Source organism: Rhizopus microsporus (genome assembly GCF_002708625.1).
Source record: "Rhizopus microsporus ATCC 52813 unplaced genomic scaffold scaffold_3, whole genome shotgun sequence".
NCBI lineage: Eukaryota > Fungi > Mucoromycota > Mucoromycetes > Mucorales > Rhizopodaceae > Rhizopus > Rhizopus microsporus.
The window spans coordinates 1,553,949-1,579,013 of record NW_019671918.1 but is presented as its reverse complement, the minus strand read 5'-3'; the positions used below and the strand labels follow the sequence as shown (position 1 = coordinate 1,579,013).

The 25,065-nt window shown below is 38.4% G+C and overlaps 10 protein-coding genes across 10 annotated transcripts; 5 read left to right on the top strand and 5 right to left on the bottom strand.

Moving 5' to 3' along the window:
• Positions 1-26: 26 nt before the first annotated feature.
• RHIMIDRAFT_235058 (UDP-Glycosyltransferase/glycogen phosphorylase) lies at positions 27-1,890 on the bottom strand (the record flags this gene model as incomplete). The annotated part of the gene is made up of 4 exons (XM_023608292.1): positions 27-1,180; positions 1,241-1,381; positions 1,449-1,620; positions 1,672-1,890. 4 exons carry the CDS (start codon positions 1,888-1,890, stop codon positions 27-29), a joined length of 1,686 nt encoding a protein of 561 aa, XP_023469427.1.
• A 670-nt stretch (positions 1,891-2,560) lies between these two features.
• On the bottom strand, positions 2,561-3,777 carry RHIMIDRAFT_273299 (uncharacterized protein). Its single transcript, XM_023612381.1, has 4 exons — positions 3,496-3,777; positions 3,390-3,447; positions 3,125-3,329; positions 2,561-3,074 (listed from the first exon to the last, which is right to left on the bottom strand). Exons 1-4 carry the CDS (start codon positions 3,756-3,758, stop codon positions 2,626-2,628), a joined length of 975 nt encoding a protein of 324 aa, XP_023469426.1. The 5' UTR covers positions 3,759-3,777; the 3' UTR covers positions 2,561-2,625.
• A 1,830-nt stretch (positions 3,778-5,607) lies between these two features.
• On the bottom strand, positions 5,608-10,486 carry RHIMIDRAFT_273297 (ABC transporter G family protein). The gene is made up of 4 exons (XM_023612380.1): positions 10,055-10,486; positions 9,804-10,006; positions 8,334-9,747; positions 5,608-8,273 (listed from the first exon to the last, which is right to left on the bottom strand). The coding sequence occupies exons 1-4, from the start codon at positions 10,203-10,205 to the stop codon at positions 5,692-5,694; spliced, it is 4,350 nt and encodes a 1,449-aa protein (XP_023469425.1). The 5' UTR covers positions 10,206-10,486; the 3' UTR covers positions 5,608-5,691.
• A 292-nt stretch (positions 10,487-10,778) lies between these two features.
• RHIMIDRAFT_235055 (uncharacterized protein) lies at positions 10,779-11,122 on the bottom strand (the record flags this gene model as incomplete). The annotated part of the gene is made up of 2 exons (XM_023608291.1): positions 10,779-10,979; positions 11,036-11,122. The coding sequence occupies 2 exons, from the start codon at positions 11,120-11,122 to the stop codon at positions 10,779-10,781; spliced, it is 288 nt and encodes a 95-aa protein (XP_023469424.1).
• Positions 11,123-13,577: 2,455 nt separating this feature from the next.
• RHIMIDRAFT_92283 (UDP-Glycosyltransferase/glycogen phosphorylase) lies at positions 13,578-14,892 on the top strand. Its single transcript, XM_023615876.1, has one exon. The coding sequence runs from the start codon at positions 13,658-13,660 to the stop codon at positions 14,780-14,782; it is 1,125 nt and encodes a 374-aa protein (XP_023469423.1). The 5' UTR covers positions 13,578-13,657; the 3' UTR covers positions 14,783-14,892.
• A 1,737-nt stretch (positions 14,893-16,629) lies between these two features.
• Positions 16,630-17,363, top strand: RHIMIDRAFT_235053 (uncharacterized protein; the record flags this gene model as incomplete). Its single annotated transcript, XM_023608290.1, has 5 exons — positions 16,630-16,647; positions 16,709-16,763; positions 16,808-16,932; positions 16,981-17,089; positions 17,137-17,363. The coding sequence occupies 5 exons, from the start codon at positions 16,630-16,632 to the stop codon at positions 17,361-17,363; spliced, it is 534 nt and encodes a 177-aa protein (XP_023469422.1).
• A 24-nt stretch (positions 17,364-17,387) lies between these two features.
• RHIMIDRAFT_198345 (Isochorismatase hydrolase) lies at positions 17,388-18,203 on the bottom strand (the record flags this gene model as incomplete). Its single annotated transcript, XM_023606281.1, has 5 exons — positions 17,388-17,555; positions 17,609-17,725; positions 17,778-17,920; positions 17,971-18,028; positions 18,078-18,203. 5 exons carry the CDS (start codon positions 18,201-18,203, stop codon positions 17,388-17,390), a joined length of 612 nt encoding a protein of 203 aa, XP_023469421.1.
• A 199-nt stretch (positions 18,204-18,402) lies between these two features.
• Positions 18,403-20,121, top strand: RHIMIDRAFT_248834 (uncharacterized protein; the record flags this gene model as incomplete). Its single annotated transcript, XM_023610566.1, has 1 exon — positions 18,403-20,121. The coding sequence occupies one exon, from the start codon at positions 18,403-18,405 to the stop codon at positions 20,119-20,121; it is 1,719 nt and encodes a 572-aa protein (XP_023469420.1).
• A 151-nt stretch (positions 20,122-20,272) lies between these two features.
• On the top strand, positions 20,273-22,003 carry RHIMIDRAFT_248833 (uncharacterized protein; the record flags this gene model as incomplete). The annotated part of the gene is made up of 1 exon (XM_023610565.1): positions 20,273-22,003. One exon carries the CDS (start codon positions 20,273-20,275, stop codon positions 22,001-22,003), a length of 1,731 nt encoding a protein of 576 aa, XP_023469419.1.
• Positions 22,004-22,605: 602 nt separating this feature from the next.
• RHIMIDRAFT_273290 (methylenetetrahydrofolate reduct) lies at positions 22,606-24,890 on the top strand. Its single transcript, XM_023612379.1, has 4 exons — positions 22,606-22,844; positions 22,895-23,098; positions 23,151-23,313; positions 23,364-24,890. The coding sequence occupies exons 1-4, from the start codon at positions 22,758-22,760 to the stop codon at positions 24,704-24,706; spliced, it is 1,797 nt and encodes a 598-aa protein (XP_023469418.1). The 5' UTR covers positions 22,606-22,757; the 3' UTR covers positions 24,707-24,890.
• Positions 24,891-25,065: the final 175 nt, after the last annotated feature.

The following is a 25,065-nucleotide window of genomic DNA, read 5'->3' as shown; positions in this document are numbered from 1 at the left end:
TCAACAATGATCAGAGTACAACGTCCCTATATCTTCTTTAACTTTTGGCTTTTGGACCTTTGCTGAGCAAGGAGGTCTGTGTTCTTTTGGATGTACAAGTACGCTTTATACACAAGGTATCCTGCACTGGATACGGATGCCACCAAGAAAGCAGCCACAAAGGCGTAGATGTCCAGATTGTATGCTTTAATGAATGAGAGTTCTCTTCGGACATCTCTTCTATGAGTTATCTTTCCATCTTCATGTGTAAACAGAGCTTCTTCAACAACATCAGCTCCACGAGTGACTCCACTTCTTGATCTGATTTGAGCTATAGCCTTGAAGCGGTTGATATTTCGCTTGTATTTTCCAGTCTTGTCCTCAAGGATTTCTTCAATAAGAGCAGTTGCCGTTGACTGATCATAGTCTCTCTTCAACCAGCGGCCAATGCCAATTTCTTCAACCTTGATTGCGTTACCAGGCTGGTCGCCAAAGAAAGGAAAAACGGCTACAGGAACGCCCTCGTACATCGATTCAAAAAGAGAGCCTGCTCCACCGTGTGTTATGAACATTGCAGTCGAAGGATGATGAAGGATAGCTACTTGTGGCGCCCAATTGACAAAGGCAATGTTGCTACCATTCGCTGGCTTATCAAAGAAGCTTTTTACGTCATATGTGGTATTGGAGCGTGTTGCCAAGTACTCGGGAAAGAGGTCTTGGATGCCGCGGGTACCCCAGATGACCCCATCAAGCTTGCCTGCTTCCATATTTTCCAAAAGTGATGTCAAGATCAGTTGAATGTCTTTGGGGCTGGGGATAGCCATTTGGCCAAAAGCGACATAGACAACTCTGCGATGATTATCCAGGAACTGCTGAAGATCAGTGTTGAGAACAGGGTGAGTTTTGGGGATAATGGGACCTATGACCTCTACAAGTGGACCAACGGGGCGAGAAGGCTCAAAGCCAAAGAAGGAGTTGACAAGCTTGAAAGAGTCTTTTGGTAGCTCTGAAGGATGCACAATCGGGTCCACTCCGATTGCTCGCTTTTTTTTATTGATGCTTTGTATTGTAGGCCATGCCTTGAGGATGAACCGTATAGGACTGATGACCTTATCTTGCAGTCTTTCCGAAAATGAGAGGCCTTTGACAGTAGGATGATGCAAGGTAAGCATATCTCTGTTAACATAGGGCGTAAGAGAGTCTATTAAGATATTTAATATTTGTTATAGAATGTGATTAATTATCCCACGTGTGCGTGTACCTGGACTAAATGCATATGTAGATGTTACTATAAAAGGAATTTTGGCTTTGGTTGCGGCTTCAGCACAGGTTCCATCAAAATGATCACATATAGCGAGATCCACTTTTTTCTTTGAGAAAACATCCAAATGTCCGGTATAAGCTATGGTAGAAGTGAGTGAGTATTGTCACTTAGAAAAAAGTATGCATCCATGTATATATATATTTACAGTCTATACCCCTGTTCCCAAATAAACCAACAAGATATGCGAATTGATCTACTGGAGACATGGACAATATTCCTTTTTGTATTGTCTGCATTTCTTCTTTTGACACCAAGGACGGTGCTCCTACGATTAGTTCAACTGAAGGAGCATTTTTAATGAATTTGGCATGATCTTCCTATCGTCATCATTGTAAGTAGTTTGTTACATAGTACACTTGTTAGCTTACTCTAGTATAATATATCGTGTGATGACCTCTGACTTGAAGTTCTTCAAGAATAGAAAGGACCCAAACAATATGCGAGGATCCACCTGCACTACAGGAGAATAAGATGTTCTTTTGGGTACGGAAGTCCGGTTCCAGATCAAAGGTTGTCTGTTCTGCAGATCCAAAGACAAAATTACTTGCAGTTAGGAGCAAGGCAAGAGAAATGGTGGCTAGCTTCATCTATAGCAGTGATATACAATCAATTCTATCGAGACAAACAGAAACGATGGTCCCTATTTATGTACTGTTTGAAACACTTGTATATCTATTAAACTCAGTCTTGGAACCCGGAATTATCTTTCCTTTTCTCCAGATTGGCTCATATAAAATCAGTACTTTGATTTAATCAAGCATAGAATGTGTAACGTGGATGATGACTTGCCTTAATCTAGTATTTAGAACTTAGCTATGTCCATTAGCTTAGTTTATGTGTCATGGTAGATATAGTCCAATCATTCAAAGGAGAATAGCTTGCTAATAAGACGGGAAACCGTTTTATGTTATGGTCCTCTGCAGTAATGCATTAAATGTTACTCTTCTTTTCTGCCAAATTAGGTTTTCTGAATGCTTTTGTGTAACTCCATTTATTCATAACCCGTCTCTAGTTAATTAATTTAACCTTCCTCTTAAAATAGTTCGCAGATAAGCCTTTTTGTTTTTTGTAAAGCGGTCTACATCATTTTTACTTTCCGATAAGCCTCAAGAGAGCGAGAGATAGAAAAGAGGCATTAATGTTTACATATCATGGCTCTTCCGTTGCTTCTGATACGTTTTATTATAAATAAAGCAATTCTATCTCTTCTGTATTAAGACATATGTACCATCAGAAAAGACATTGATACATGTATTCCTTTTATGGTCTTTTTTAAACAAAAATCTTTAAACAATCAAATATTTTATTGATCAATGAATCCATTATTTTGCGAATGTTCTTCTGAGAATACCGGATGCTGCATCAATAACATTCAGAGATTCCTCACAAAATAGTCCCGGAACTGATAAGAATCCGTGCATAGCATGTAACACTCTCATAGACGAAACCTGGACACCTGCAAGCAACAGCTTTTTAGAATACTCTTCAGCTTCATCACGAAGAGGATCAACCTCTGACGTGACGATGAAAGCGGAAGGGAACTCTTTTAGTTCATCAACAGTGGCACGAGCAGGACAAGCAAGGACATTCTGTACATCGGCATCAGATGATTTGTAGTTGTCCCAAAGCAGCTGGTTAAGGAAGCGAGATGAGAAATAGTTTTTATCACCATAAATGTTGTATGATTCACTGCTCCATGTTGCATCGAGAATAGGATAGAAAAGCATTTGGCGTTTAATAGCTTGATGTACACCGTGTCTTTTAGCAAGGACTAGAAAAAAAGAGTTAGTAAATAGATGAAGCAATAGTATGTGTAATTACGTGTGAGGGCAACCGTCAAGTTTCCTCCAGCAGAGTCGCCAGCGAGTACGACACGGCTAGGATCGACTGCAATCTTTTTCGCATTCTCAGTATTCAGTACCCAATTGAAAACAGAAAAACACTCATTAGCTGCCACAGGAAACTTTACTTCGGGACTAATAGAATAATTGACGAAGAGCACAGCACAACGACCATCAACCGCGAGCTATTTTTCCCTCGCATTCTATTAGCGGCTCTGATCACAAGCCAATTACTAAGTTCTTACCTTTGGAGCAATATGATAATGACAACCCTGAGGTGGTAAACACCATCCTCCACCAGGTCTATATTATGAGTATTAACCATAGCATATATCGGATATATAAACTTACAAATAAATCAATGTAGGGAGTACGGTTTCAGGCAGCACATCTTTTGGTCTGTAGATATCAACCTTGACCGAGCGTCCATCGTCAGTTGGAACTTGGATCGATTGAACGGATGCCTCTGGTTTTGGCTCATGAGGACAGGGTTGACCAGAAACAACTTTTCGGATCATGTCAATGGTTAACAGAGACGGGTCAACGTCAGGAACTGCTGCCATGTATTGTATATGGGCAGGATTCAGTACATGGGATGGGATTTCGTTTGTCATGATTGTAAAATAAATAAATAAAACACAGTTTCTATTTCACCGTCTCCATCTATTGTTCTTTTTATATATGTATTTAAACAGTACAAAGTCACAACATCGTATGATATCCCGTTTTTAGGTCTTTTGTTTAGTGAGATGGGGTTCGGATGGGACTTTTAGGAATAATTCTCACAAACTTTATAGCGTATGCCTATCAACTCTCTTTTCATATTTCGCCTGTGTGGACCGCGTGTTCTATTGAACTGGTGAGTAGTGAAGATAGTGTGTTCGTGAAAAGAGGGACTCAGTCCTCATTTGAGGTAATTTTCATCTGGTCAGCTTTGCTTCCCGTACTTCACAAGATACAATAGCTTTCCGGCTGCTGCCCATGAGTCATATTTAGAATGAAGTTGAAGAATATATGTTACACGAGGTTCCGATGTAGAAATTCCAATACACCAAAACAAGACGATTTTCTGTCATTGTGGCTGAATAAAACGCAGCCGTAAGGACCCTATCCGCTCCCTTTTTTTTCTTGTTGATGCATAAAATAAAGAGATTTCCCAATGATTAAACAATCGCTTATTAACACTTGTAGTGTTACAATTACACAACATACAACCAAATATGACCATTTCCTTTTTAAACATTTCTAGATACTTTAATTAGCATCCTTCTTAACGGTACAAAAGCTTATACAAGGAGTTCATTTAAGCAATCTTCAAATACGTTCATAGAATGCCGTGCGAAATGATAGGAATGCTTTCTGGGAACTTGATTGCATGCCTCAGAAATTCTAGTTTATAATTAGTGCCTTAGCAAAATAAAAAAACTCGACAATCGAAGACAAGTGAATCAACCGACGAAATTCTTCAACCAGAAAAAATCGATCGATTGCTACAGGCATGTATACTCCATCTTCAACAAGCTTCATTCAGAAGAGCGTGCATCAAAAGCCTATTAAAATATCTGTATTAGATATTATGTTCTTCTAAGTAAACGACTCGCAAAATGAGAGCATACCTTCAACCCAAAGACTAAGAGAGGAAAGGTTTTGGATCCCCAGGCGTAACTGATCGTTAACAGAATCTTTCATCTGCTTCATGAGATTTGTGTAATCATTTTCTGCTTGATACTTGCTTGTGGTCTCTGGTCTTTTCACCTCAACAAAAAAGAAGTAGACCTCTTTGGCTTTGATCTTTATGCCAATCATAAAGTCAGGCTTCTTGCCATTTTGCCCGGTTTGTCAATCCTATCCAAGAGTACGATATACAGTAGTTAATATAGAAGTAGACAAAGATAATTGAGCATAATCACATGGCATAATGATAGCCTTGACTTGCATCTTTCAACAAGAGCCTTCTAATTGATGGCATTATATGCTTCTCGGTAAATAGGGCTTTTGATGTGGCAGCAGAAGAGGTGCGGAAACCCTTTTTATTTTCAATAATGTCTTCTACCACACTCATCATGTCTTCTTCGCTTTATTCATCGTCATCGTCATCGTCATCGTCATCATCATCATCTTTGGCTCTCTATCTAAAAATGTTATTAAAAAAGACTATCTCCTTGGACTGGCAAAATTTATATCAGCTTCAGTTTTGCAATACACGGCTGCCTCGGCAGGTGCACGATCGAATTTAGGCTTCAAACTATGAGCCAGTGACCTCAAAGCATTTCAAGTGTTACTAACTTGACATGAGCCTCTTATCTAATATGTGTAACACTTTGACTGTTGCTGTTTTCCTTTATCGTGAGCACTATAAGGTTTTAATGAGTTAAATTTAGCATACAAGGCAAAACTTGCCTCAAGGGTTCCATAGAACTCTTAAGGAAGCTTCCATTTAAGATGTATCTTTAAGAATATAATACGGCTATTACTTTGTACACATGAGTCTTTATTTTAATATTGTACATAAAATCCATTATTATGGATTTAATATCTTCTCTAGATCTAACGTCTTCCCTTTCTCTTGAAATAAACCATGGCCAAAAACACAAAAATGTTAAAGAAGAAAAAGGCCACAAGGATACCAAAGTTTCTCCATTTGTGAGCTGCACTCCATCCCATATTAGTTTCATAAAACTGAGCACCAGATTTGTAGGTACAGTATCCACATTGATCTGGTTGCATCGCATCAGGATTGGCAATATATCCTGTCGCCTGTGACAAGAAGTTTTGCATATACTGACCACAAGTTTGACCGGGAGGAGGTGTAAACTTGAGGAGGTCAGCGTCTGTGCATACAACTTGAAGATCTGACAGTTCATTCACGGCAAGCCCTTCGATATAATAGTGGAACGGGTCAAGCCAGTACATCCACGAACTCCAAAAACGAGGCATAGCAAAGGGCGATTGCATGAGACCACAGAAAAGGATGAGCAACGAGATCACAAGCGGATTGATCACGGCAGCCATTGTAGGTATTTCGGCAATCGCTGCGATGACGAAACCAAGGGTGACAGCCCAACAGACGAGAACGACAAAGATAATATAAAAGTATCCACATGCCTCTGACGTGTTCTTCATGCCTGCTGTCCAATAAAATCCACACATGTAAGCAGCAGCAAAGAATATGATATAAGGCAGTTCAACCAGAATAGCAGAGATACCAAATGGAAGCCATCCATAGTATCTGGAGGCATACTCGCGTCTAAAGTAAATACGTTCCATCATAAACTTTGGCTGAGCCAAAATAATCATTGTCATAGCCATAATAAATGTACTAAAGAGGGCAAACACCTTATAGAGCATATCAGAAGACGTATTACCAAGTTTCCAAAATGTAAAACCGGTAACAAGAGAGGTAAACATCAAGTTCATGAATCGACCAATATTGTATTCAGGCGTACGCCAGTATGCGAGCGCCATACGAGCATAGACCAGACGGAACTGAGTCCAGAGGGGAGTTGCATACGTACGCGCCTCACGACTAGGGTTCTTGTTGGCGTTCTGATGGATTTCCTCAAGCTCGGCTGCAAGTGCTTTGGCCTCGTCTGATTTTTCCCAAACGTCTGCCCAGTTCTGAGTGACTTTTCCTGCTGTACCAGCACCAACGACTTCCAGAATGTATTCAGCAGGATTAGCGTCAGGCGAGCAGCGAGGGCCCCCGTTTCGTTCAAAATAATCGATCATCGTGCGTGAATCTTTGCCAATTTCACCATGATAAGCTGTACGGCCACCGCGAACCAGAAGCAGTAGATGATCAAAGTGCTCAAAGAGGATAGCAGAGGGCTGATGGATTGTGCAGAGTACGGGCCATCCTGCATCGGCCAGCTTACGAATGAATCGAATAATGTTGTATGAGCTTTGAGCATCAAGGCCAGATGTGGGCTCATCCAAGAAGAGGAGCTGAGGTTTACCAACGAGTTCCATACCGATCGTCAGTCGTTTTCTTTCTTCGACGGAGATACCAAAGCCTGAACCCACGTCACCAATTTGTGCATCTGCTATATCTTCCATTTCTAACAACTGAATGATCTGTTCGACATATTGAAATTTTTCCTCTTGAGGTACTTCGTAAGGCTGTCGCAAAGATGCAGAAAACTGAAGTGCTTCACGTACTGTGACCTTGGGCTGATGAATGTCCATTTGCTCACAGTACCCAGTGATACGTTCAAAATCATTCATCAGGACTTCACCGTTTAAATAAAGATTACCTTCCACTTTACCAATCGTCTTTCTGCGGGCCAGAACGTCCAGCAACGTGGTCTTACCGGCACCAGAAGAACCCATAAGAGCAGTCAAATGTCCTGGCTTAACAATACCACCAATATCATTCAACAACTGAAGTGAACCGCCTTTGATAGGCACAGTATAGTTGACATGCTGCCAGGAAAAAGTGGTTCCTGTCGAAATCTTGTCCATGTTTTCAGTCACATTGTTCTGTCGGCGTCGGCGTTCATCCTCCTCTGCTTCAGTACGCGGCTTGGGTGCCTTTCCAGGAAGATATAACTTTGTCAATGAAGCAGCTTTGCTTATACCACCCCATTCCATAGCCAATGCTGTAAGTAGAGTGAAAAACAAAAAGAAGGCAACAACTACAACAAAATCAGGTGCCCAAAGCTGCCAAGGCTTGTAACTGAGTGCGTCAAGAAGATAGTCGTCTCCACGGACGTACGGTTCACCTGGCTTACCACCTTGCATTGTACAAACTTTATAGTTCCAGTCATCATATCCAGGGCCAGAGGGGACAGAATTACCAAAGCCTTCACATGAGTATATTTGGCCGTGCATCTCGTTGGATATCAAGGCTTTGTAAGCGTACGAGATTGGGTTGATGTAATAAATCCAAAATAGCCAGGGATGCATTTTATTATAAGGAATCGTGTAGCCTGTGTACGAGGTAATAGCGATCAATAAGACACCAGTGATTTGCGTGGCAAGGAAGAAGCTAGATGTGATGGCGCCAAAGAAACGGAAGAAACCGTTCATACACATGTTGATAAAGAAGAGTACAATGAAAAAAGTAAAGAATCTTCCGGCCGTCAAATTGAGACCCATCATAAAGTAAGAACAAATTTCAAACAAGAGAACTATATATTTGGTGAAATTAGGCTTTGAACAAAAAGTAGTCAATGAGAAAAAAAGCTTACCTTGGACGATAGCGTACGGAATGTCCATAATCACTTGTGCAATATAAAATGCAGACGGTCTGTATAGTGCGTACTGCTTGTGCTTTTCAAGAATGGGTCGACCAGTCAAGAACCGCACGAGTTCGGATTGAGAGATAAATGAGTTGAACAAGACCGCAAAGAAGAGCGCGCCACTACGAGAGAAGGCGCCTGTGGCTGTCAATGGGAGTTTAAAGAAGCAGGAGGCAGTGATCAGTGATTGAATCAGAATGGTTCCATACCGAGAGATAAGTGCTTGCTGGTCTTTGATAAGTAGATGATACTGACGAATGGTTAATGCCTTGACTTGTTGGTAGAATGATGCGATATAGGGTGATCTCTTTGATGCGCGTTTTTGATGTTCTTCTCGAATTGCGTCCTCAAAAGCAGCTGCTTTGTTTTCCTTTTGAACGGTTTCTTTGTAATTGTTAAAGTCTTGCATCATTTGCTGATAGATACCGGATTGATAGTAGCGATCCTGAAATTCAGAAGCATGTTTTGGTGCGGTGTCTTCGAAACCTGGCCTGAATTCACGTTCTAGTGGATTACAGAGGCCAGTCAAAAAGTCTGGGGTTGATTTACGAGGAGGACAGTAGAAGCCAAGGGATTCAAAATAAGGTTTGGCTGCCTCTGTAGGGCCAAAAAAGATGCAATAACCTTCATCCAAAACCAGGATCTTATCAAAAATGTTGTAAATGTTATTGGATGCTTGGTAAAGCGTAGCAATAGTCGTGATGTCAAAGATATCGGTCATGATACGAAGTGAACGTACGTAGTCCAAAGCAGAGGCAGCATCTAGACCACGTGTAGAACAGTCCCAGCAGTTGATTGTGCTCCGGGTTGTCATTTGCTCAGCAATTGACAGTCGCTTACGCTCTCCTCCGGATAAACCACGGACAAATGCGTTGCCAACCATTGTGTTCATCTGTTTTGTTAAACCAAGCATATTGCCAAGCAAATAAAGGACGCGATTCACGAAATCAGATTTTGATTGCTCGGGAAGTCGCTGACCGGGTGTTTTTGTTCTTAATGCAAATTGAAGTGTTTGCTTGGTTGTAAGTGTAGGATAATGTTGATCTTCTTCTTCATTGTAACATACTTGACCTTGATACCGCTTTGCGAATACGTGGGGATCGATACCCCCATAGCTGATATCACCTGTGATTTTTGTATATGATCCACGCATGTTGGCAATCACTTTAAGAAAAGAACTGCATCCAGCGCCAGGACGTCCGAGCACCAGAAGCATTTCACCGTCTCGACAACATCCGGTGAGATCATGAAGGATGATTTTTGTACTTGTATTTTTATTCTTTTTAAACAATTTCCAAATGCTGAAAACGGACATAATATTACTAAAGACGGTCGGAATAGTAAATGCATCGGCGCCAAGACCCTATGCATAAAATGTATTTAGAAAAGCAGTAATGATGAAGTGGGGGCGATTGTTACCTCTACATGGAGATTCTCCCAAAGGACACCCAAATGTTTACGTTTTCGGCCATTTTCGTCCAACTCTTTGGATATGCCATGTAGAAATTCATCGAGATTAAATTCATCCTTACTGGCCTGACCTTCCTCTATCTTGGATGGTGTTGTTCTCTGACTGAGTGCTGTTAATTCGCGTCGAAGTTCACTATATTGATTCTTGGCATCTAAAGCTCATGAATAAGTTATATATAAAAAAAGATAATAGACGATACCTTCAACATTGACTTGATTGACATCTGTTTCACCGTATGTGCCTTGTTGACCTATTGTATAACCATTGGCTGTACTTGATGAGGAGTTGTCATTATTGTTCCGAGGATGCAGCGAATCCGTAGGAGTGTTTACTTCACTTTTCTCTTCCATTAAAGAAAAAAAAAAGAAGAATAAAGAAAACAAGTGGGATCAAAATCTTTGATTTTTATACAAACCAAGCTGAGCTCGTTTCGCTTGCCAATCAAAGTTTCTTTTTCCTTAGAAAAGAGAAAAATTTCTAATTATATTATTCATTCTCTGTTGATACCAGATCTGCAGTAAGATTACGTCCCCCATCTTCATTTTAGTACACACGAACCGGAAAAACTATCTCCGATCCCGTTATCAGTCGTTTGAAATTGTATATTTCACAAGATAAAACGTCTGCTTTAGTAGCAAATGAATAGGAAAATACGATGACGTTTTATAAAGTTTATGCAGATTGTACAGTGTTTATTTCAGTGAAGCTTTGATTGACCAAGTCTTGACATTGCTGCATCATATCCAGTGATCGATTCTGCAAAATACGCTTTTTCCATATTTAGAAGTAGTATATTTTTTCTTGTAGGAAAATGTATTAGTTTCTGTAGTTTCGCATGATGAATATACAAATTTCAAACAGCGAATTTAAAAAACAGTGGTAAAATTGGCGTAAATTAGGAGATGCTGCTGGTAATCGAATTATCAAATCTCTTCGTGGCTATGGATAGGCGCATTGACCATAACGTGGTAGAATCCTTTCAGCTCTGAGAATACATCTAAATGGTTTAATGTCTCCTTCAAAAGATCAAAGGAAATGATTAGTTCTTGAGCCGGTTTTACATTTGACTTTTTTCTCGCTTGAGCAACTCCTGCTGTTGAAATTTCTCCTAGAATAGAATGAGACTATGCTTTGTTAAGAGAAATCGTAGTAGTAATAGGCATACCACAGATGGACCTACCGTAAGAGGGTATCGTGTTAATATCAAATACGAACTCATCAATAAAAATATAATTTCGAATGTTAGTCCATATCTGTGGCTGTCCATTTTAGAATCCACTTGTATCTATTATTAATACGTGTTGCATCATTTCGAGCTACAGGTTGACGACCAAGCTTTTTTGACACGTTTAACAAGATGCATCATAGTACTTTATAATCTTACAGTAGAACATACACTCTGCTTTACATTATTCTATCGCATCTGATGACAGAATTAATTCTACCTATAAAGCACTCGTGTGTCTTCTCTTAATAACATTCCTCTCTTCTTTTCAGCAAAAATTTATTTTGCTGATCATCGACTTAATTGGCTACTGTAAATATCAGCCAACAGAATTTGAAATGCCCAAAACAGATACGGGAATATATCCGTCAGTACAAACAAAAAGTATGAAAACAACGGACCGAAAAGAATGAAGTTTTTTCAGCACCCATAATAGTCTTACAATGGTTACAGCCCCAACTTTAGTTACACATGTGTGGTGTGTGTTACTCATCTGTGTCAACTTAATTCAAGGGGGGAGGAATACGGATAACAATACATGAATTTCTTTTGATTGCCTCAAGTTTCAATTGTTTCGCTGATGTCATAGATGTGTTATTATTATTTTTTCTTTGAATCAATTTGTTCTTTACGTTAGTTTAATATTGGTTCTACGTCCCATAAATGATACTCTATCTTTACAGCTTACAATACCCATTCTGTTTTCTGCTCATCTCCGGGTGTTTGCAATGCTTTTGGTCCTAAAATGTTTGATCTTGAGACCATATGTGTCTAGGCCGGCGTTTTCAATACCAAGTCTGTGGTTAATTTCAACTCAATGTCTTCTACTTTTCCTACCGAGTAGTGCACTCTCAAAGCCACTTACGCTTCCTCAATCTGTTCCTTTCTAGCCCTTAGTATTACTTTATACTTATTGAATGTAGAATGAGATAATACTGTAAACAACAACTTTTTTTTCCCCTCCTATTCAATTGCACAGTATTGTTTGTGTAATATGACTTCCTGTATGTATTGATTTACGTTTTCAAATGGAAAGATAACGGGTCACACTATAATTATCCGAAATGGGTAAATTTTGATACAGGGCTTTAACATCGTTTAGTTCAATAAATCATCCCCTTTGATAACTGTCTTAGCACTAATTCCGTAATGGATTATTAACAGACCTTGATATACTTTAAGCATTTGCCATGTATATTGGAATGGATGGAGTGGCAGATGAATTCTAAGCATTCTTATACACTTTGCCACTCTTCAAAGCCTTGCAGCATACTATCTCCGAAAACCGCTCAATATCAAAATCAAACGTTTTAAAGTTAGTCTCTTTTACAATTGAAGTGTTTACTAAATTGATACTATTTTCAACAATAAGAAACCATACTCTAAAGTAAATTATTCAGAGTATATAGGTATAAAAAGGAATCTCCTTTTGTAACTGATGTTAATAGATTTCATCTAACTAAGGACATGTAGTACAATCTCCTCTTTCGTCAAAGTAAAAGGTACGATTCCATGGTTATTGTTCTTTTTTTAAACTTTGTTAGGACTTCACGTGAGATTAATCTGTAAGTTAAAAAGAGAAACCTTACGGATAAACAGTTTAATTGTTACTGCTTTTTAACATGAACGTTTCCTAGCAACCAAAAGCACTCATTGAGTTACCGCATGCACTAAAAGGGCCGTCCCCGATACACCCCGCCCGTTGAGCCGCCGTAAACGGCTAATTTCCTCCCCGTCCGTTTGATCTACAATGAAAAGGTTCACGATGTAGATACATATAAATATACACATTCATTTCTGTTTATCTTTATTGAATTGATTTCATATTACTTCCATAAATGAAGCTAGCCACCATTTCTCTTGCCTTGCTCCTAACTGCAAGTAATTTTGTCTTTGGATCTGCAGAACAGACAACCTTTGATCTGGAACCGGACTTCCGTACCCAAAAGAACATCTTATTCTCTGCCGGCTTTGGTGGATCCTCACATGTTGTTTGGGTCCTTTCTATTCTTGAAGAACTTCAAGCCAGAGGTCATCACACGATATATTATACTAGAGTAAGCTAACAAGTGTACTATGTAACAAACTACTTACAATGATGACGATAGGAAGATCATGCCAAATTCATTAAAAATGCTCCTTCAGTTGAACTAATCGTAGGAGCACCGTCCTTGGTGTCAAAAGAAGAAATGCAGACAATACAAAAAGGAATATTGTCCATGTCTCCAGTAGATCAATTCGCATATCTTGTTGGTTTATTTGGGAACAGGGGTATAGACTGTAAATATATATATACATGGATGCATACTTTTTTCTAAGTGACAATACTCACTCACTTCTACCATAGCTTATACCGGACATTTGGATGTTTTCTCAAAGAAAAAAGTGGATCTCGCTATATGTGATCATTTTGATGGAACCTGTGCTGAAGCCGCAACCAAAGCCAAAATTCCTTTTATAGTAACATCTACATATGCATTTAGTCCAGGTACACGCACACGTGGGATAATTAATCACATTCTATAACAAATATTAAATATCTTAATAGACTCTCTTACGCCCTATGTTAACAGAGATATGCTTACCTTGCATCATCCTACTGTCAAAGGCCTCTCATTTTCGGAAAGACTGCAAGATAAGGTCATCAGTCCTATACGGTTCATCCTCAAGGCATGGCCTACAATACAAAGCATCAATAAAAAAAAGCGAGCAATCGGAGTGGACCCGATTGTGCATCCTTCAGAGCTACCAAAAGACTCTTTCAAGCTTGTCAACTCCTTCTTTGGCTTTGAGCCTTCTCGCCCCGTTGGTCCACTTGTAGAGGTCATAGGTCCCATTATCCCCAAAACTCACCCTGTTCTCAACACTGATCTTCAGCAGTTCCTGGATAATCATCGCAGAGTTGTCTATGTCGCTTTTGGTCAAGTGGCTATCCCTAGCCCCAAAGACATTCAACTGATCTTGACATCACTTTTGGAAAATATGGAAGCAGGCAAGCTTGATGGGGTCATCTGGGGTACCCGCGGCATCCAAGACCTCTTTCCCGAGTACTTGACAACACGCTCCAATACCACATATGACGTAAAAAGCTTCTTTGATAAGCCAGCGAATGGTAGCAACATTGCCTTTGTCAATTGGGCGCCACAAGTAGCTATCCTTCATCATCCTTCGACTGCAATGTTCATAACACACGGTGGCGCAGGCTCTCTTTTTGAATCGATGTACGAGGGCGTTCCTGTAGCCATCTTTCCTTTCTTTGGTGATCAGCCTGGTAATGCTAAAACGATGGAAGAAATTGGCATTGGCCGCTGGTTGAAGAGAGACTATGATCAGTCAACGGCAACTGCTCTTATTGAAGAAATCCTTGAGGACAAGACTGGAAAATACAAGCGAAATATCAACCGCTTCAAGGCTATAGCTCAAATCAGATCAAGAAGTGGAGTCACTCGTGGAGCTGATGTTGTTGAAGAAGCTCTGTTTACACATGAAGATGGAAAGATAACTCATAGAAGAGATGTCCGAAGAGAACTCTCATTCATTAAAGCATACAATCTGGACATCTACGCCTTTGTGGCTGCTTTCTTGGTGGCATCCGTATCCAGTGCAGGGTACCTTGTGTATAAAGCGTACTTGTACATCCAAAAGAACACAGACCTCCTTGCTCAGCAAAGGTCCAAAAGCCAAAAGTTAAAGAAGATATAGGGACGTTGTACTCTGATCATTGTTGAAGTATATATGCAGAATAAAAATAAAATCGAACTTTAGATAACCCATTTTAGGATACTCAATATATCTTGTCTTTTTTTTTTTGTTTGTTTGTTTGTTAATCAATGAACATAATAGCACCTTTGAAAGGATACAGTGTTTTAATCTAAGGTTAAACGCTTGTAAATTTTTTTGAGACGTTTCAAGGTTGAAATGCCTCCTTGATCTTTTAGATTTTCAGCTTTTTGGTATCTTCGGAGGGTTCCTGCCTGACACTGTCTTTCCTTTGAGCTACATCTTCTAAATACTTGCTCATTACTAGAATGCATAACAGTGGTCGTAAATATCTTTTTTCGACCAGGATCAATAGCGATTGGTAAAAATAATGATTCAAGTTCATCTTTATGAAAGCCTTCTAAGTCTAGTTCAGCCAAACGTCTATTTTCTTTATTTCTTCCTCTAGCAAAAATGATCGAAGCACCAAAGCCGTCCGTGTGAATAGACAAGTTGAAAACATTCTTTCCATTTTTCGGAGCGTCAGTCTGGTCTTCCAAGCTTTTAAAAATAAATGGCAACAAGAAAATAACAGGTTTTATGACATATGGCGTATACGTTTTACTGTATTTTTATTAATTATTGACGTTAATTTTATAAAATATTGTCGTAAAATAAAAAAAATATTTTCGTAAAAAGACGACAAAGAAAATACGTTTAAATAAAACGACATCATGTCAAAAGAGAGAGAGAGAGATAATGAGTATATGTAGAAAAAGAGAGAAAACGTATGTTAGTATTAGGGCACATATCCTAATATTAGTTTTACTTACCACCAAGGTGCATTCTGGGGAGGGTAGCGATAACTACCCAGGAGAAGTTTAAACAAAAAAAAAAAAAAGGAACGGAGGACAGAGAGAACCCAGGGCGAAAGAAGAGACTATTGGGGAACGTTCCAGATACACGCCAGAGAGCAGAGAGGGCGGGACAAGCGAGTCAGAGCAAGGGCCATGAGGACAGGCTAGTTTTGATTGGCGAATCTTTGAACACTCAGAGGGACATTTGATAACTGCTGTAAAGAAGCAAAAAAAAAAAAGGACTCTTTTCCAAACAAGTTTCAGGATCGAGTGCCTGGGACAAAGAAATCATGTCAAATAGAAGCAATCTGCTTCGTGACCATTGAAGAATATGCATTGCCAAATATGACTACATGTTCTTCTGATTTCATGGAAAAATCGAATAAAGAATTTAAACTTTTACAAGGAGACTAAAGAGGGTCATTTCTAATATTAAGTTAATTTCAACTCCAAGACATCCCATCTATTAATATTACCGCCAAATGGAATAATGAGCCATATTCTTTTTGTATTTGTAATTACTGATAACATTACAGCGGTTTCAATACGACAACTCAATTTGGAAATACAGTATATCCATGGATGTCAAGGCTGGTACTACGAAAATATTCTTGACGACGACGAATTTACTTTCCGGAAAGACTGTATAACCTAAAGAACGAAAATCAAATGGAAAACACTACATGCTACGGGCGCTGCCTCTACCCATTACCTATAATGCAATCCAATAAAACTTTTCAATACGTAGCGTCAAGTTAAGCATGACTGTATAAAACCATCGCCTTGGTTTGTATTTCTTTTCAAGAACAAAGAGATAAAAAGAGATTTTTTATGTTATCTATCAACAAAGACTAATGATAAATTTGTAATTGCATGTAGTGTTGGCTTTAAACAAAAGTTCATTTTAAGCTCAGAAAAAAAACCATCTTTTGCAGGGTAAAGTGAGGAAACGTCTTATTTTGCTCACCCTAGACTTTATTATTACTCATGAGCATGTCACTTGTTGTGAAAGTAATGAATCATTTCAATAGAAAGCAAAAAAGAAAGGAATGAAATCTAACTTACTCGGTAGCATTCTTTACGATCTACAGTTTCAACTCGAACATTGACGACTGTTTGCACAAAAAGTAAAAAAGTAGATTCCTACAACCATTGACTAATTCCTTTGTAGAAATCAAAAAGCGACCTACTGAGGATCTTTCAAAACCAGTAGCAGCTGATATGATTGGAACACCTGATCCTATTTCTAATTTACGACCTGTCAAATATTATATACCACCTGACGAAACAAAAGAAGTAAAAAAGAAAAAAAGAATAAAGATAAAGGTTAATGACATTGCTTAGGAACGAGAATGGAGAGAGTCTTGTCAAAGAGTAGATGAATTTAATCAAAACTTTTGGTATAAAAACAATTTAATGTTTGCAGAAGCAAAGGCCGAATATGAAGAACAATGTAAGCACAGGAGTCTTTTTTTATATAATCTAAATGGAGTTCTATAGTAAGGAAAAGTGGGCAAGAAGTAACAGCAGAGGCCATGTCAGTGTTCTACAAGGATTTCCTAAACAAAGCGTATGACCGTCAGATGGAATATAACCGCAATTGGTGGAGACTGAATATAGCTCAATTATACCCTGGATTGAAAGCAGCTATTCGATCCATGAGAAAAACAAGGCAGACAGAAATAGCCAGAGGAACAGGCTTTTGGGAAAAGAGTTTCGAATCATAAAATAAAAAGTATTTATTATCGTCTTTAAAGGTTGGAGGAAGATCTGTATAAGAGCTTATTCACTTTGGTAGCTTCCATGTATTCCTTAATCAAAGCACTAATGCCCTTGAATTTATCGTGTTTGGCATCTTGGAGTAATTGGAAGAGAATGGATTCTGATGTAGTAATTGTGGCACCAGCAGATCTCATGCGCTATTTTAAGAATGAGCATATACATGTATATATATTTTTCAATCATCACTTACAGCAATAGCAATGTCTATCTCGGGGTAGTTTTGTGATGAGACACCATCAGCCAAAACATGAACGTCATAGTTATTCTCAAGCAATTCAAGAGCAGTTTGAAGTACACAGACATGGCTCTATGGCAATAATATTATTTAGACGTGATCTGAATACACATCAAGTTCTTACCTCGATGCCTAACAAAATAACCGATTTTGTATTGTTCTCCTTTAAGAAATCAGCTACTTTAGGTACATACATGCTAAACTTTGTCTTTTCGAGACAAATGGCTGCATCAGATATATCTAATTCGGACACCGTTTTTCCAAATGCTACATATACCCTTTTAATACAATATCTTTTCGTGTTTCTCGTCTTTTACCTTTGGGATACTGTTCAGTGACGACAACAGGTATGTCCAAGAGTTTGCTTGCTTTTATCTATAATAGTCCATGCTAGTCTCGAGAGTGTTGAATAAGATCAGCTTACCATTTTCCCAGCAACAGAAATAACAGAAGGATACTGCCAAATAAGGCCTTTAAAACGTTCTTGAATATCACAAACAAACAAAGAAGTCGTCTGTGGTGCTAATCGCTTAATGCTTGAAATGGACATGATAAAGTAAAAGGGTGAAAAGAAAATAGCTGTGGGAAAATGTAGCCTTAAGCCATATTTGTGCCTGTTTAAATGGGTAAAAAATCATCCAGTTTATGCAACCCTCGAGTAGTAACACAATATAGGGTAGATGAGGCTTTGGGCTTTTTTGCTGTTTAAAGACACTCTTTCTTTCTTTCTTCCCTCGTTACAGCATTTCATGACAACGCCAGCGATCCATCAATTACCCATGCATATACTCGACCTTGTCTTTCAACACGCAGAAAGAACAACCCTTAAAAGTTGTCGGCTTGTTTGCGTATCGTGGTATCTTTTGGCTACACGGCATCTTTTTCGTAGCATTCAAATCAAGAACACGTCTCAAATTGAAGAATTCATAAACTTTCAAGAAAATCCGGCATCTAATCAACTTGTTCGATTTGGAAAATATGTCAAACAAGTTACTACTGGTGAGGGCAAAGGGATGGCTGATACGAGGATACCATTAGAAAATTTTGAAAAATTTGTCAAATATTGTCCCGAGGTTACATCGGTTAGCATTTCTCCGACTGCTTGTGGAGGCAGCTTGTATCGTTACCTATTTGAATTTGACGGTAATATAAAATGGAAACTTCATAGACTTGACGAGAAGGCTAACCCTCGATGGTTTAAATCGGATTATTTCTACAAGTATAAAGACACTATCAAGGTCATAAGATGGCTCGAGGACACTGAAGATTTTGATTTTGTAATAGACTTTCCGTTACTTGAAGAACTGGCTCTACCGTCGACAGCGATTATCACAGACATACAAGGTTTTATGTTCATTTGTAATGCATGTCCCAACTTAATCGAATTAGACCTGTATACCAACATGAACGATGATGCAAGACTGGTGGCTAACTTTGCTATATGTCCCTCACTGAAAACTCTAAATGTTAAATGCCGTTCTTTGATACCGAAAGTGTTGATTGATTATATTACTGCAGGCTTGGTCAACCTTTCATATGTAACCTTTTGCATGGAAATAACATCATTACAAACAAACTTTGGTGAAATCTATAAGCAGTTAAAAGATTTTTTGTTTACACCTCAGAAGAAAGTAGTTTCTTTAACATTAAGAGCAGAAACAAGATACAGGAGTGATAATGAACAAATATATACAATGATTGATGAATGTCTCAACGTCGCCTGTCATCTTTCTAAGCTTAAAGCATGTAATTCTATGAAATGGACAGTAGCCAGATCCTCAGTGCTCACCATAGATTTATGCAAGTCATGGAACCATACAATCGAATGCCAAATCAGCATGCCCTTAAATTTGTTTATTTACCTTGTCGCAATGGATGGCTTTACAAGTAGCAAAATGCCAAACTTTCATAAGCTGTGCTTAGAAGTAGAATTTAGAGGGTTCACCATGTCAAGGGTTGTCGCTTTATTTATAGAAAAGGCTTGTAACTTGCAGGAATTGACTCTTCGCGGATACAGCTTAAAGGATACTCATGGCTGTGTTTTTGAAACAGTACAAACTTTGTGTATAGAAAACTCTGTGATTGCTGATTATTTTTTCAGGAGATTTGCTATGTCTTTTCCAAACTTGAAAGAGTTACATCTGTACGAAGCCGGAATGTTTTGCATTGACCACAACTTTAAAAGTATACTGATAGACTTGGATGATATGAACTTGCAAAAGTTGTCATTGACTACCGATAAGGTGTTTAGTTTTTCAAGAACTCAACCGATACAGCTTGTATGCATAGAAATACAAAAAAGACGTCAATATATCAAAGTATGTTCTGACAGGACTCCAATGACTATAGCAGAGGAAAGGGGGATTACAATCTGGAAAGCCTTGGATGCTAGGCGTAAATATTTCATAATGTGTAATACTCTTGTTCGCTTTAAGCTGAACAATGTCTATATTGAACTGATGGTATAATAATATAAAAGTCCTTTTTATCAACACAAGATCAACGGGGAATTTTATTTTCATTTTTCGCAAAAAAGGCAAACATAGGCCTGCTTATAAATTTTTCATCCCCTAAAAAAAAGAAGACCTTGTTATTATTTTATGCTCACAATGTTTAATAATGTCAACTATTCAACATCTACCTGTGCCTGTACTTGAGCTTATTTTCAAGGAAATAAAGGTACCAGAAGACATAAAGAACTGCAAGTCAGTCTGTATCAGTTGGTACTTTTTTTTTACAAGGATGCTGTTTGAAAAGATTACCCTCCATAGTCATCATGACCTTCAACAATATCTGCAACTGATTACACAGCATCAGCCTAATAATAATAGATTAGCACAAGTCGGTGAATTTGCTACTCAACTGTCTCTTCAGTTTATCTGTGGAAACTCATGCATATCACGCAAAGACTTTGAGAAACTAGTCGTACACTGTCCAAACATTGAGGCCATTTACTTGGTTCCACACCTTTTCGATGACTGTATTTCAGCCTATTTGCTTGATATTGACGACAGCGTAAAATGGAGACTGCGGATCATTAGTAGTTGTGATTTCGATCATGTCAACATGACCGTCGATCACTTTTACAAATATAAAGATTCTATCACTCAACTTTATGCCCCTCCAGCGTTTAAAAACGTATCCTTCTTGACATCGTTTCCGTCGCTTCAAAGGTTGTGGATGTCACAGCATTTCTCTATCAATACAATGCAGGATTTTATATTTATCTTTGACACCTGTCCTAAATTGGTTGAATTGGAGGTGAATGTTGCCATAGAAACATGTTCAAAAGTAGCTCCGATTGTTCATACCACATACCCTTATTTGAAGACACTCATCATCAAAAATTACACACAGCGTATATCAAAGGCATTCATTAACTATATTACCCAGCGATTCGTCAATCTCTCCAACTTGTACTTACAAATCACGCATTTACCTACACAGATAGTTCATGACAAAGCATTTGACCAGCTATTGGACTTTTTCCTTAGGCAAGCTAAACGATCCTTCTTGATTCGGTTATTTATAAGTAACCATTCAGGAACAAATGCAGATACTGCATTAGGTACTATTGTCTGCAACTATCTAAATGCTGTTTTCAGATCAACTCCCGATGTATATAATGACTTGTCAATCTATGGAGCACGTCCAGAGCACAAGCAGACAGAAATATCTTTTTATCTTGAAGAAAAGGCAAATGGACAACTAAACCAAATGGCTACACTGTACGATCCCCGTTTTGCTCAAGAGTTTGGATTGATCTCATACTTGGAAAGTGTAGCAAGCTGTGTACATAGACTATTAGTGGCTGATAGTTACCACCGACAAAAACTCATTCCATCCGATATTTGGTCTTTTATTGAAAGATGTTACCGACTTGAAAAGCTGCAATTGGAATTTTACAGCTTGACGAACACTCAGAACTGCATCAACAGATCTATTCGATATGTAGTCATATCCAGAGCAGTGGCGTCTTCAACCTTTTTTAAATCTTTGGCAGCTAGTTTCCCAAATTTGAGAGAGCTTTATATAGAATACACTCAAGCCAAGGTTGAAGTACCCTTTCCTACTTGTTTAGACATCAATCTGGCTGATTTGAATCTTGATGTTCTGTACATAAACAGACTGTGCTTGATAGGTATCAATTTTGATAAGACAGATGAGAGCGTCTTGGTGGAAACCTTTGAGACATCTGCATGCTTGAAGATAAGCTATGATTGTGATGCAGAAGACTACATAGTCACTAAAGTAGAAGAAAGGGATGGCAGAGATTATGTAATACGAATAAGCTGTCAAAAGATACACACACTCGAAATGTTTAACGTGCGTTTTACTTTGGACACATAACTTTTTTTTTAAAATAAGAATAAAGAGATGGAATACACAAGAGAGTATCAAATTCTTTATAGTATTACATTCATATGAGCCCATCACTGCTTGCCACGTATGATATACACATTGTGCTACACTCAGATATACCTTTCCAAGTAGATGAAATAACATGACGAATTTCAAGCAAATGATCTGATTGGCTTGGATTGCTTGAATTAGTTCAATCCAAGGCACACAGTTCCACAATAAATATAGCATCTATTTTTATAGCTAAAAGATGTGTCCATAATAATGAATAATAATAAAAGACCCTTTACTACCTATAGCCATTCCCCTCTTTTTATTTGATATCATCATGTATTCTCGAAAACAAACAATAAGATCGGAGATGAATAATTTAGCATGAATTTAGATTGGTTACCAGACAATGTCGCAAATAATAAACTGACCAATGAAATAGTAGGATCTTGTTCGATCTGCTTTATCCCAATCTCTAACTACTGTTTGTAACCCTCATTCCAGAATTCTACATGGAAAGGTAAAAGGAGAAAAGATATAAAGTATAAGAGAGGGTAGCGGTTAATATGAATATAGAATATTCAATTTAAAATAACAAGGATAAGTTCATAACTTGAATGCCAACAGATAAGCTTCTTTATATCTGTGCCACTTGACATCAATGCTTATATAGATTGATAGCTTTTTAGTCTCTCTTTTTTTTCTTTTCTCCTTTTTTTCTCTTTTTTTCTCTCTTTTTACATTTAACATCATGAAGGTTATTGATAAAATCAAAAAGGCTGAGGCAGAAAATAGATCCTTTTGGTCCTTTGAATACTTTCCACCCAAGACGCCTCAGGTAGATATATATATGTACTTATAATTCATCATCTAATATAAACAACTTAGGGTGTTCAAAATCTCTATGACCGTATGGAAAGAATGCAACGTTATGGCCCTGAATTTATTGATGTCACTTGGGGCGCAGGTGGAACATCTGCTGAATTGACAACAGAGATTGTTGCCACTGCACAATCTGTCTATGGTTTGGAAACAATGATGCATTTGACATGTACAAACATGCCCATTCAACAAATTGATGACGCATTAGAGGTAGAATGACATGTTTGTATTACGAATAGCTCATTCATATGTTTATTTTTAGGCTGCTAAAAAGTGTGGATGTCAAAACATCTTGGCTTTACGTGGAGACCCACCCAAGGGTCAGGCCAATTGGGAATCATGTGAAGACGGATTTGAACATGCAATTGATCTTGTACGTTATATTCGTAAAAAGTACGGAGACTATTTCTGTATTGCTGTTGCAGGTAATTTTAAAAACTCTATTCATTTTCTCTTTATTCACACAGCAACACAGGCCATCCTGAGGGTCACATCGATAACCCCGATAAAGAAGACGATCTTTTGAGATTGAAAGAAAAGGTGGATGCTGGTGCCGACCTTGTTGTCACACAGCTCTTTTTCGATGTAGACATGTTTATTGAATTCTATAAAAAGGCTCGTGCGATTGGTATCACTGTTCCCATCTTACCTGGTGTGTTCCCTATTCAAAACTACAGTGGATTGAAGCGAGTGATTGCATTCAACGACAACTTTGTACCACAAAAGATCTGGGATGACCTCGAACCTATCAAGGATGATGATACAGCTGTCAAGGAATATGGTATCAACCTTGCTGTTGAGTTCATCAAACGATTCCGTGAGGTCGGCATCAACGGTTTCCACCTCTATACTTTCAACCTCGAACGATCTTCTCGTCTTGTTCTCGAGCGACTTGAACTCGTGGCTCCTCTCGAAAGTATCAAGCCTTTGCCTTGGTCTCCCTCACTCAATACCAAACGTGCCAAGGAAAATGTGCGTCCTATCTTTTGGAAGAATCGTACCAAGAGCTACATCCAACGTACAGAAACATGGGATGAATTTCCTAATGGTCGATGGGGTGACTCTCGTTCGCCTGCCTTTGGTGAATTAGATGGCTGGGGTATTAACCTTCGATACCCCGTTGAACAGTGTGTCAACATGTGGGGTACTCCCAAGTCTGTGGATGATGTTGCCTTGACCTTTGCTCGTTACTGTAAGGGTGAAATTTCTGGTATTCCCTGGAGTTCTCAGCAACTCGATCCTGAAACTGACATCATTCGTCAGCGCTTAGCTGCCATCAACTTGCTTGGTTACTTTACCATCAACTCTCAACCTGCAGTCAATGGTGTCAAGAGCTGTCATCCCATCTATGGTTGGGGTCCCAAGAACGGATATGTCTATCAAAAGGCTTATCTCGAATTCTTTGTTTCACCAGAGAAGCTGAATGAGTTGATCGACAAGATCAGTCAGAATCCTCAAGTGACTTACTATGCCGTCAACAAACAAGGCGATCTTCGTACAAACACAACAAGTGATGAACCCAATGCTGTCACCTGGGGCGTCTTCCCTGGTAAAGAAATCATTCAACCTACCATTGTTGAATCTGTTGCTTTCATGGCTTGGAAGGATGAAGCATTTGAACTCTGGAATCGATGGGCTCGTATTTATGAACGTGATAGTGAATCAGCCAAGCTTATTTTAGATATCACAGATAGTTACTATTTAATTAATATCGTTCACAATGATTTCCAAGATGAAAACGGTATTTGGAGATTGTTTGACTTGGAAATCGATGGTGAAATCTCTCGTAAATTATTACAGTCAAGCGTTGCTCGTTAAGCAATATTGTATAATCCCCCATTGTATTCAACATGCCTCCCTCTTTTCATATATATACATTTTTACACTATATACATATGCACACAAATCTGAAGTTTTGAAAACTCACTGTTAATAGTATTCAACTACCATAAAATTTAATATAAAGGCTTTTAAACAATTAAATTATCTTGATACATTCGACTGTTATACATAATGAAGTTTTGCATTTACGCAAGAGATAATTTTAAGGTCGTATATCATTTGTGTTTTCAAGTACATATTATAGTTAGTATGCACTTTTAATTTCACTTTATAATTGTAAATATGATAAATATATCACTATTATATTCGCAAATGTACAAAAATCAAGCTGTAAT